Source organism: Pecten maximus, chromosome 6 (genome assembly GCF_902652985.1).
Source record: "Pecten maximus chromosome 6, xPecMax1.1, whole genome shotgun sequence".
Lineage (NCBI taxonomy): Eukaryota > Metazoa > Mollusca > Bivalvia > Pectinida > Pectinidae > Pecten > Pecten maximus.
In genome coordinates, this window is record NC_047020.1 from 19,906,711 (window position 1) to 19,919,243 (window position 12,533).

Consider the following 12,533-nt stretch of genomic DNA (forward strand, 5'->3'; position numbering starts at 1 on the left):
GGAAGTCAATTCGATGCACCAATCAGATTAACGATTACTACTGTCGTAGGGACAGATTCAACACACGTTGGGACCGGTTAGACGTTTTTGGCAGTTCCAAGGAAATTCTTGACTTTAACTGTAAGGAAAGGTATGAGTAAATAAGCATTTGGTGAGACTAACATATGTTACGTTTTAATTTCAGATGAAAACATTTTATTATGCCATTTACATGGACTTTCAGATATCTCCAGTTAAGTTTGTGATAAGACACTAATTTTTGCACTCCGATATTTTAGTGTACACTAAAATCTATATAATAATGAGTAACCGCTTTCCACCAGTAGAAAATTATAGTGTTTTGTTTTGGGTTTCGATCTCAATTCATAACAGTATATAACGTTAGTATCGATAATATTATATTAGCGATTATTTTATTTTGACAAGATGTCCGACATTAGGCTTGTAATGTTAATATCGCCTTTCAAGCTGCTTTAATTTGTATCTACGTAGTAAGATCGTCAGAAAATTCGGACTAACATTAGGCCTACCTTCCATTCAGAGTATTTATAGTTTGAACATGAATTGAATCCTTTTTATGTTCAATGTTTCGAGACTTATAAGGCTAAAGCCTAAAGGCATCATGGCTTAAACAATCAATGCTACTATTTTGTTGAAATATTGTTATATGGGCCAGCGAAATAACGCCCACTTCTGCCAAGATCATGGAATTCTTCCATATATAAACTTGATATTTATTTTACAACAATTGCGAAACAATATCAACTTTTATTCTTACACTTGTTGGCCTTGATTGAGGTCAAAGGGCTTTACTCTGAGAGGAATCTGTAGTACCTGAAGAAAACCCATGCCTCGCGATCGTACTCCTTTAACATAAGAGGCCACTGGTCGGCTCTTTTTTTATCGGATATGATTTTGCCGACTGCGACGCCTGTGAAAAGTACCTCGCCGGGTAAAACCTCTAACATTGTTGGAGTACCATGCCTCGGTGAAAGGCAAGTGTGTTACCACTGTGCCACCCGACCACACTAAATTCTCCCATAACATCCATTACTTAGAATTATCCATGGATTGATAATATTATTTCACTTGTGAAGCCTACCACAATGGTCTCTCCTAACAATAACAAAAGAGAAAGAACTGGGAAAAACACATTCTGCAGCTGGCCATGGGTGCCCCAACAGGAATTGAACCCGGGTCTCTGGCGTGATAAACAACAGCTCTACTTCATGAGTCTAAGAAGCATGCTCCATCAACGGAGTGACAGACTGTATTAAACAATATTTACACTCACTTGGAAGTTATGAGTCCATAACTTCCAAATCTTTATTATGACGTCATTATTATAGTGACGTCATAATTGTAACGTCGGCGATAACGAAGATGGCTGTTGAAAAGGCTGTTCCGTCTTTGACGATAATAATTTGTTTATTCATTATCAGAGTAAAATTCCTGGATATAGTCTTTCAAATTCGTTGTCAAATGTAAATATAAGCATTGAACTGCTTTCATTTGGAAGTTATGGGCTGATGAATGCCAACTGGACAAAGGCAAATTCAACATGAAGCACTAGCGCGCTTCATTAAACTTGCCTTTGTCCAGCTGGCATTCATCAGCCCATAACTTCCAAATGAAAGCAGTTCAATGCTTAAATATGTACAAACCCATTCCTTTTACACAAACATGGCTCAAGTTTCCTTAGCCCCAATTGCAACAACGAAACATTTGATATTATGACAATCAGTTGACTCTCATCACTTACCCTGTATAATTTACGTGTAGGTATACGTATATGGCCAAGGATATGATAGAATGATGACAGAATGGACAATCAGTCCAGTTTGATATCTGCTTTCAAAAAGTTAATCTGGTGTGGACAGTGGCCCTAGCTACTGTTGTAGCAGAAAGGCATTCTTCACTTTCGACTAAAAGTATTCAATCATATCAGATGCTTTTCCATTACAACAGTAGCTACTCTGGACACAAAACCAAATATTTGGCATTTTGACAGTAGATGTCCGCCAATCAACACATGAAGTGTGGTATTGGGTCTAAAGGAAACTTTAAGATAAACATTACAATTAATACACTCATGACCTAAAACTCTCTCCCTGTCAAATGCTATCACTTTCTTTGTGTATGAGTGTACTTCAGTACACATCTACATCCATATGTCTATATCTTTGTGTCAGGCTTTCAAGTAATAAGTTGCTCTATCTGTTATAGGTTTTCAACACATTAACCAAGATGAATGCTGCTATAGAAAATGCTATGGAGCAGCAACTGCTTCATGCTGCTAATGTCATGGAACAGCAGGTTGATGCTGAGATACATAAGATGGAGCAGATGGATGACGATGACTTTGAAACCCTTCGTAAGAAGAGAATGGACATGATGAAGAAAGCACAATCACAAAAACAGGACTGGCTTGCTGCTGGACATGGCAAATATTATGAAATTGCAAATGAAAAAGAGTTTTTTGATGAATGTAAAAAGAGTAAACAAGTTGTTTGCCATTTCTACAGAGAAAGTACCTTCAGGTGTAAAATTGTGGACAAACATCTTGCAATTTTAGCTCCAAAGCATTTAGAAACAAAATTCATCAAAATCAATGTTGAAAAATGTCCGTTCTTGGTAGAACGCCTTAGAATAGTTGTTTTGCCAACCTTGTGTATTGCTAAAGATGGCAAGACCACAGACTACATTGTTGGGTTTGATGACCTTGGTAGCAAAGATGACTTTCCAACAGAAATGATGGAATGGCGTTTGGGAGTTGCCACTATCATCAATTACAGTGGCGATCTGCTGACCCCTCCAGGAGCACAACCAACAAAGAAACCTGGTATTCTAGGTCATCAGAAGAAAATCATTCGTGGAGGTGATGCTGATGACAGCAGTGATGAGGACGACTGGTAGATGAACATGACACTGTAGTAAAGTTTGAATTACTTTCAGTTGTGTCCATCATATTGGAATCGTGTTGATCTGAACTACATTACGACTCAAGTGGTAGTCGAAATGCAACACACACAATGTTTGGTTCAAATTATTTAAATTGTGACCTATTTGTTGTGAATTTATTTAATAAGGTACTTTTCTGGTCTTTACATAGCGACTAGGATAATTAATTTTATCTGGGATTTGACACTTGTTTTAATCAAGAACAAATCTGACAAATATTTTACATTTATGGTTTAAGTATAAATGAGAAATACTGAGTATGTAAATATAATATATCTGAAGGGATAGTACATTTTAAATGTTACAGACTGAAGCAATGTGTTCTTGAGTTATTACCCCTATTTATTAATGGATAAATATATGATCCAAATCCATATTGTACAAGTATCCTTCATCAAACATTTAAAAAAACATTTACAAATCCAACTTGTAAGCATTCATTACAGTGCAAACAAGTGATATAGTTTATCATTATTAAAGGATGCTGCATGCCTAAATATATTTTCGTATTCATTCTGGATTGTCCGCAGTGCTTGACTCCTGACTTCAAATAGACAAATTGTAGACACATGTTGGTATGACAAACATCAACATACATAAAATGTGAACTGAGAACAGTAGACTTGAGAAAAAATTACAAGGTAAACTTTCAGCACCTAACAGTAAACGTTGTATATATAAATTGTAAAATATTTTCACTAAAGGTAGTTAACTCTGTAATAACATATTTATAGTAATGATAGGGCCTAGTATATATAGTCTTTGTGTTTCCTCATGATGAGTCATCGAGGAGATATTAAAGAGAGGTCTGCCATAAGCACTTGTGTTCCAAGTAAGTACGTAACTCAACAGCATCCTCAATTTGATTTTGAATTTCATTTTTCATGAAACTTCATATACATAACATAATGTACTTGAATTTCTAGCTCTCATTTCTAGCAATCAGCCCACTCATAAATCACCATAAAATGCTATTTCATTGTCCTATGATATCCAAAACCAAGAATTTTGAGTTAAATATTAGTCCCCCTTTGTGCAGTATGAATATATTGAAGATAACCTAAACCTAGAATTTTGAGTTAAATATTAGTCCCGCTTTATGCAGTATGAATATATTGAAGCTTTGGTCATTGTGATAATAAAATATTTGACATTGTAAAACATAAGCAACCCATGTATGTATATCATTTGACAATAAATTGACAGTTTGTCTATGACTCATTTTCTTAGAACACGGTGGACAGTACTTCAAGGATTTTCTGTTCATTTTAGACTTTTCACCTTCGATAAAACTTAAATGGTATTCCCAAATATTATTGTATATTATTATTAGTCCTGTAATGCCCTCAACACTTTCTTGTAAGTGGGGTAGTTGAGTAGTGATTCATATCCTCTGTGAGAAATGTGGTCATTCATATCTGCATGGAGTTTTTAAGAACACTTTGTCATGATTTTGATTGTCTAGAAATTCATGCCATTTAAAAAATCAATAATATTCTAAGTGGTTTTATTATATGATATTGATATTTGTTTTTACATACAAGATATTTCATGGTGATAAAATTGATTTAAACCACATCATGTGTTTTGATTAATTGTTACCTTGTTTGCCAAAAGAACATGTGAGTTACCCTGCAATGTTCATGGCAAAGAGTCTTTTGTCTTTACTGAGTCAGTCTGTTCGAATTACAAAATTGACTTCCACTTGTTCAATCAAGTGTACGGTCAGAGGTCATGTGTACAAGATGAATAACTTAGCATATGTAAGGTGTTTAGTGTAGGACATCGTGTGTACAAGGGATAAAATTCTATTAAAGTGTTTGGGATCATAAGTCAGATGTACAAGGGGTGTAACTCTGAAAGTGTAAGGTGTTTGCACTGCTTTGGTTCAGAGGTCATGTCTTTTTATAGGTGGAACTCTGTCAGTGTAAGGTGTCCGGGGTCAGAAGTCATGAATACAAGGGTAAACTCTGATGTTATAAGGTTTGTAGGGTAAAACATCATGACTTTAATGGGTGGAAGTCTAGATCTGTTGGTGTAAAGCGTTTGGGTTAGAGTTCATGAGTGCAAAGGGCGATCTCATGAATCTTCCCATGAGAAACAATCTTCGTCTTTCTAAATGTTTCACCTGTGAAGAAACAATCCATACTGATTACTAACCTCAGAATTGTTTGGGTTATTTGAACAGGATAAAATTGAGACTTTTGGTGTCTGCCAGCTTCAGGGGAACAAATTTTTGTTTTTTGTCAGGTGTGGTTGACATATTTTTGAGGACACGGCCTATTGTATATCTGGTAATGTTCCCTCTTGTTGCTGGCCAGGCCTCATCCACTGGAGATATCACATCAATGTAATGGTCCCCCTCAGCCTCTGGAAACACAGACTTGGTGCGAATTCCCAACCCACATTCCATATATGTAAGTGGACCATGGGTTGAGCATTTCTGCCAAGTCCCTATGTCTGGACATATCTCCAGTATAGCATTATACCTACTGTAAAAAAAAGTGTGATGTTAAATCCACATTAACATATACTTTTTTGTAACATACATATTGGTCAACTTACATTCAGTTATACACCTGTTACACAATACATAGTATCTCAATATTAATATCGGTGAGGGATGACGAAAGCCAAGTTAGGCCTACCTTTTAAATCCCTTCACACACATACTGTTCCCAAGGAGGAGCTTTTCAAAGATCCATCCTTTTAATTCTCGGGCTAGGGGGGTATACTGAAATCTGGTTGTCCACCTGTAGACACAACTATGTACCAGCTACTCCTGAAATGCTAAGGTAATTTCAAAGAAACTTGCCGGCAAAAATCCTTATACATTGTACATTTTAGACGTGCATAATATATATCGGGTTGAGTTACCTTCCCTTTTCTGAAAGTTATGTCCCTTCGGGCCGTGGGCAGGCACAAAATGGTTTCCAATCGATAACTTCAATAATTTTTGATATATTAATTCAACACTTTAGAGGCAGGTTTATTGCTATAAGAGCTCAGTTTATTAAAGTTTGATAACCAAATTTGTGTGTTATTTACGGTGTTATTGCCCTTTGTAGATCTGCTCAATAACTTGAGTAATTTTTAACAGATTAATTGGAAACTTCGAAGGAAGATTTATTGCCATGAGAGCTGTAACAGGTTTGATAACCAAATTTATTTGCACATTATTAATGATGGAGTTATGGCCCTTAGTAGATTTCTGAAACAGGTAGTTACCGCTCAATATCTGGAGTAAGTAAGTCCCCAATAAGTCTGTCACATTTCTCGAAAACTAGCTGTTGGATGAAACTTAATGAAACTTTACTCAAGAGCTCATGGTTAGAGCGTATGCAATGAATCCTTTTCTTTTTCAATCTGTCAGCCAAGATAACTGCCACGGCCTCTGATTGGCTGAAAATTTTGAAAATCTTATGCTCTATAACTCTTTTACTATTCATTCGAGTTAAATAAATCTTGATTGGAGGGATGTTTTTAAGATGTTTTTAATTCAGTATAAAAATTGAAATTAAAAACAAAAAGGCTGACATAGAGATGACTTCTGATTTGTCGATATATGTAGATGTCCAATTTTGATGAAATTTGGTATGTATTTGTAGTATGATACAACGAAAACAATGGCGGCACTTATTTTTGCTAAAAACAAAAGGCCACCATTTCCTTTCCCCAGATAGGTCGAAATTTAAATATTGTCTGATCTGATTTTGATGAAATTTTGTTTGTAGGTACACCATGAGGCACCATTCACTTTCGTAACCTCAGTTTTACATTTGAAGAAAACGGCGGCAATTCCATGGCCTCTGATTGGTCAAAATTTAAACATTGTCCGATTTTGATGCTTATGTACCTAAAAATAGATACACCACGACATTGGACACTGGTCAATTTCGTAACCTCAGTTTCACATTAAAAAAAAAATCGCTGCCATTTACTGGGCTCTGATTGGTCGAAATTTATATTTGTTATTTCAATCGAAATTGGTATAAAGGGGTATTTTAGGAATGCAAATTCAACTTCATGGGTTTAGTTGTTATAGTAACCACGGATGCTCATGATTGGTCTTAATTTAGATGTCCAATTTTGATCTAAATTTGTTGAAAGTGGTGTTGGGGGACTACCACAGTAACCATACTGAGGCTTCCCATTGGCCGATATTTAGATATTGTTGGATTTCTATGAAAATTGGTTTATAGGGATTATAGGTTTTGTTGCCGTAACCACCACATTTGCATGTTCCAAAATATGGGGGCGTTTGGGACTTCTGTACGGTGGTTTCCCCTTGCAATTAGTACATGTTATATAAATACAATGGGATTTCAATTTACTTACCGGCAATAATCCGTATACATTTTAGATTTGCGTAATCTTTAAGAAGTAGACTTTACATCCCCGTTTTGGAAAGATAGGTTGACCCAACCTTGTGAGGTCACTGTACTATATAAATACAAGTTTCCATGTCCTCAACTATGCACATAAATACAAGGAGACGGGGACAATTGATGTGCGTGAAATTAATTATATGTTTCCCAATATGAATATAAATGACCTAAGCTGTTAATAGGACGTTAAACAAAATAAACCAAATCAAACCAAACCAATATGTTTCACATTTCAGGATTGAATTTAATTAATTAGTTTTATGTTATTGATCCATAACAAAAAAAGTACCCCGAATCAACTTGAAGCAATTTATGCCAAAAGTACACTTCACTTTTTCGTGATATGGATAAATAAATTCACATTGTAATTAATCACAAAGTGCAATATTTTTGACATTTCTGAAAGACCTTTCCTTTTCCTACACCGCGTAATTCATAATTGGCCGATGAAACATGACTTTGCAAAATGATGTTATTTTCATATGTAACAGGTTACCTAAGACGATTGGCCGATGAAGATATGAGTAGACTCCCGGACGACAGTTGTAGTTTTATTTCATTTTCTTTATTTTCGTTGGTTTGAATTGGTACCAACGGCGTCGTTTCATCTTCTTTCGAATCAACATTGCTTGTTAGAAGGATGTATACAAAATATACACAATTAGTGATAGTTTAATTATCGATGGTTTTAAACATCCCCTTTACAAAACGTACTATTTGAACTATTTTTTCATTTATAATGAGATTCAGCTAGCTATAGGGTCCAAAGAGAATGATCAAGATCGCCGCCTGTCGGCCATTTTCTTTTCCGACCAATCTCAAAATCGATCACGCACAATTTTAAAAGGACCAATGGTGCCTTCATTTGACATTCGAGAAATCCTAATGCAGTACTTTCTGAGAAATAACGACAGTAATATTGGAATGTCCGATTTATCACGAAATTCAACATGCACAATTATGGACCAAGAGGAACCTTCGAATGAAAATTGAGATAAATACATGTGTGTCTTTCTGTGAAAACAGTGAGAGATCTTCGGCTGTACAAAAATTCCAAATAGCCGTCGGTGGGGAATTTTTTGCTCCTATCGGTCTCAAAATTGAACACGGATATCAGGAACATACATTTGAAATTGTCATCGATGTTTCTCAGTTAATAGTGATAACAATGCCTGTTTACGGACGGACAGACGTCTTGAATAACACTCCACTTAACACTCCAGACGAATACTCTAAATCACTGGACCAAATACAGGAAATTAGGAAACAAAATGAAGTTTTATACGTACATGTATCAAATCTCTTAATATTGGAAATTTTAATAGTCGGTTATGATTCCAAACTCTCCTCACCGAAAGGCCATAGAAACCTGCAAAATCTATTATATTACCGAGTTAGCTACCATTCCACCTCTAAACAACGATAATACAATCCTATTTCATTAGATCGATAAAGTCGAGACTTTGTGATAATTTTAAATCCATTTAACGTATGATAAATATGCATATGTATTGTTGTATAATTAAAATAAAAGCAAACACACAGAACGTCGATAGATTCACATAAGCGTGATATTATTCATCATATTTATAAATACAGAACACTCCGTTCTCACGATTCTAAGTCATTAAAAATTCGTTATCCTTGAAAGCCAATATGTAATCGTGAAACAGGACTCTTGGTTTTCACATCATGGCTAATCTTTATTAAGAATGTCCAGTTATTTTCATAATTCTAAACCTGATTCAACCTACTCTGAAAAAGGATGTAATCCAATGGATTGGGACTTCTATGGAATTTTTGCCTCGAATCAATACGATTATTCTAACTCAAATCTGATAAGAGAAGGACATGGATACTCGAATTCTCAGAGGGTGCATGGCGCCCACCATTGAAAATTCTGTATTAGGTCTATGTAAGATTGATCTTTTCTCTCTTTTTCTCTTTTCCTTATTTTTACTTCTGAAGATATTCGAGGGCTGATTGATAAGTTGTAAGCCTCATATTGAAGGATTTGAATTTTGCCGGTCATATTGTATTATTTTTCAACATAATCCCATTCAGTATCTATACACTTTTGCAAGCGGTATTTAAGGGCCTCAATGCCACTTTTATAGATCTCCTTTTCTTGACTGTTCAGAAAGTCATCCACTGCATGTATGACGTCATCATCGGACTGAATGTGGGTGCCTGAAACAACTGTTTTCAGTTTTGTAAATATATGAAAGTCTGATTGAGCGAGATCGGGTGAATAATGCGGATGCTCAATCAATTTAAAGCCACAATCGTAAATGGTAGCCATTGCAATGACAGACTTGTGAACAGGAGCATTGTCCTGATGGAATAACACATCTTTAGTGAGCTTTCCGCGGCGCGTAAGTTTAATATTTCCCGTAACTGCCTCAGATGTGAAGCATAGTATTTGCCATTGATTGTTTGTCCCTTTTTGAAATAATCTATCTGCAGGCGATTACCTTCCCAGTTGATAGAACAGTCTTTGCCTTCTTTGGCGGGGAGAGCCAGAGTGCTTCCGTTGTTTCGATTGTTGTTTGGCCTTTGGGTAAAATGATGGACCCATGTTTCATCCATAGTGACAAATTTCTGAAGAAAGTTGGCAGGATCTTTCTCAAAAAGGTTAAGATTAGCACGCGATAATGTGCGCCTGGTGTGCTTCTGATCAACTGTCAGAAGTCTTTGTACCCGCCGAGCCGAAAGCTTTCTCATTGGAAGATCCTCAGTTAGAATGGAATGTACTCTTTCTTGTGAAATACCAACTCTACTGGCTATAACACTTTCTGTGACTCGTCTGTAAGTCATAACAATATCATGACCTTTATTTGCCATTTCTGTGGTTGCAACATTGACAGGCCTTCCAGGACAGGAGTCATCCTCAAGGCTCTGTCGACCGCGCTTAAATTCCGCCACCCACCCTTTCACTGTAGCATGAAGGAACATCCTTCTTCAGTGTTGCTACGATATCAATAAGGAAATCCATAGATGTTAAACCTTTTTATGCAAATATTGGATCATTGCTCTTTTACCAATTTTGTCCATTTTGCCAGAGCTGCTTGTCTTGTTTACTTTATAGTGCTACCTCATCGATATGAACTAACCAATGGAGAAAGTTAGAGAATAGTTGGACTTGAGTACCTCTTTCAATACGAGGCTCACAACATATCATTCATCCCCCGTATATCGTACATGTATTGAAAAAAATAATTGTTTTAGTTCTTGAATCTTAATATTGAACATGTACAACCTGTGATAAAAAGGAAACCACACATGCTATAATATCATTGATTAATTGCTTAGACATTATGATTACAAGCTTCATCGTAGATGGCGGTCTTTTGGCCATTTGTTTTCCGATCTGTCTCCACACTTAACATGTACATTAAGGGACCAAGAGGAACACCAAATGCAATTTGAGAATGACCATTTAGTCCTTTCTGAGAAACCACGGTAACAAATTTCAACTGTCAAAATTCAAAATGGCTGCCTATCAGCCATTTGATTTTTTTTATCAGTTTCAAAATCTGTCATACACAACAAGGTCCATAAAAATCTTACATATGAAATGTTAGATCATTCCAGAAGTCCAGGTCCAGAAGAGCCAGTTGAATAGCCCACCATCTGGTGGTGGTGATGGTGGTGGTGGTAGGCTAAGCACAAATTTTCACAGGGACCATTAAATAAGTACAATTATAAAACAAAATAAAAAACAAAAAAATACAGGCGTTCCGATATATGTAACATCTTTTACTTCATCGACGACATCCGCACAATATGAGTTACTTTGTATAAATACGAAAGTGTTATTTCAAGTTTGATGTCATAATTCAAAGCAATTACACAATATAATGTAAGAAACATGCCAAATCCATCTCTGATACATTGCTCGACTATAAATGAAAGTCAGTAGATCTAGGTAGGTGTTTCTTGTTTTATTTGAATCTTTTAAAGATAATGTTTGATTGCTTTTGACTGTGAGTTATCAAATACTATGTATCGATTGTATTAATGTGTGAATTATGATATTTTATCATGCTGAATGTTCCAAGCTGATCGTTCACCTGTCAGTCATACAACTACAGATGTACTTGAAAATGGTTGCAGTTGTCGTTTTATCTTACCCTGAGTCATGATAGATTTAAATATATCGACATCCGTTTATGGATGGAAATTTCAGGTATGTGTGTGCATGTTATAAATTTGATAACTAAAACCGATGATGGCATGTGGACCGCAATCTTTTCAGATAGCTGACGAGAGAATGTTTGACATCATCGGCATATGAAGCGTCTCAGTGACTTTGCCATAGATAAGAGTATACTTGCACTTATGGGGATCGCTAACAAACAAAAAACGGGAAGAATAAATACGAACATTTTAGGGTAATGTATGTATTATTATTTTTTTGCCTAACAGTCGCCTGAAATTCGGATTGAGGAAAAAATATGACTGTACCAAGTATTTAACAAGTCAACTTACACAGGAACACTAGGCGTATACAAGAATGACTGTAACCATTGACAAGGACACTATATATGTATGGCTGTATCCATTGACACTGTATATGTATGGCTGTATCCATTGACACTGTATATGTATGGCTGTATTCATTGACACTGTATATGTATGGCTGTATCCATTGACACTGTATATGTATGGCTGTATCCATTGACACTGTATATGTATGGCTGTATCCATTGACACTGTATATGTATGGCTGTATCCATTGACACTGTATATGTATGGCTGTATCCATTGACACTGTATATGTATGGCTGTATCCATTGACACTATATGTATGGCTGTAACCATTGACACTGAAGTTGTATGACTGAAACCATTGACAAGGACACTATATATGTATGGCTGTATCCATTGACAAGGACACTATTTAAGCATTGAACTGTTACCAAATGGTAGTATACACTCGATAGGAATACAATTTGGATGACAGATAAATAGACTGTCGCCCGTTAATTTGGTTTACTAACGACATATAGGCAAATGCAACACAGAATGTAAATATATATGTATGGCTGTATCCACTGACAAGGACACTATGTGAGTATGGCTGTATCCATTGACAAGGACACTGTAGTTATATGACAGTAGGTGAAAACGATTCCAAGGATATTTCGTTCGAAACAGAATCCAGTCTAACCGGTCACATCA

At 35.9% G+C, this 12,533-nt stretch overlaps 1 protein-coding gene across 2 annotated transcripts; it reads left to right on the forward strand.

Annotated features, from left to right (window-relative positions):
* Positions 1 to 29: 29 nt before the first annotated feature.
* Positions 30 to 4,539, forward strand: LOC117329186 (thioredoxin domain-containing protein 9-like). 2 transcript variants are annotated; one of them, XM_033886992.1, is made up of 2 exons: positions 30 to 130; positions 2,227 to 4,539. In XM_033886992.1, exon 2 carries the CDS (start codon positions 2,248 to 2,250, stop codon positions 2,914 to 2,916), a length of 669 nt encoding a protein of 222 aa, XP_033742883.1. In that variant the 5' UTR covers positions 30 to 130; positions 2,227 to 2,247; the 3' UTR covers positions 2,917 to 4,539. The 2 variants fall into 2 exon arrangements, with proteins under 2 accessions (XP_033742883.1, XP_033742884.1); XM_033886993.1 differs by having other exon boundaries at positions 36 to 120.
* The last annotated feature ends 7,994 nt before the right edge of the window (positions 4,540 to 12,533 follow it).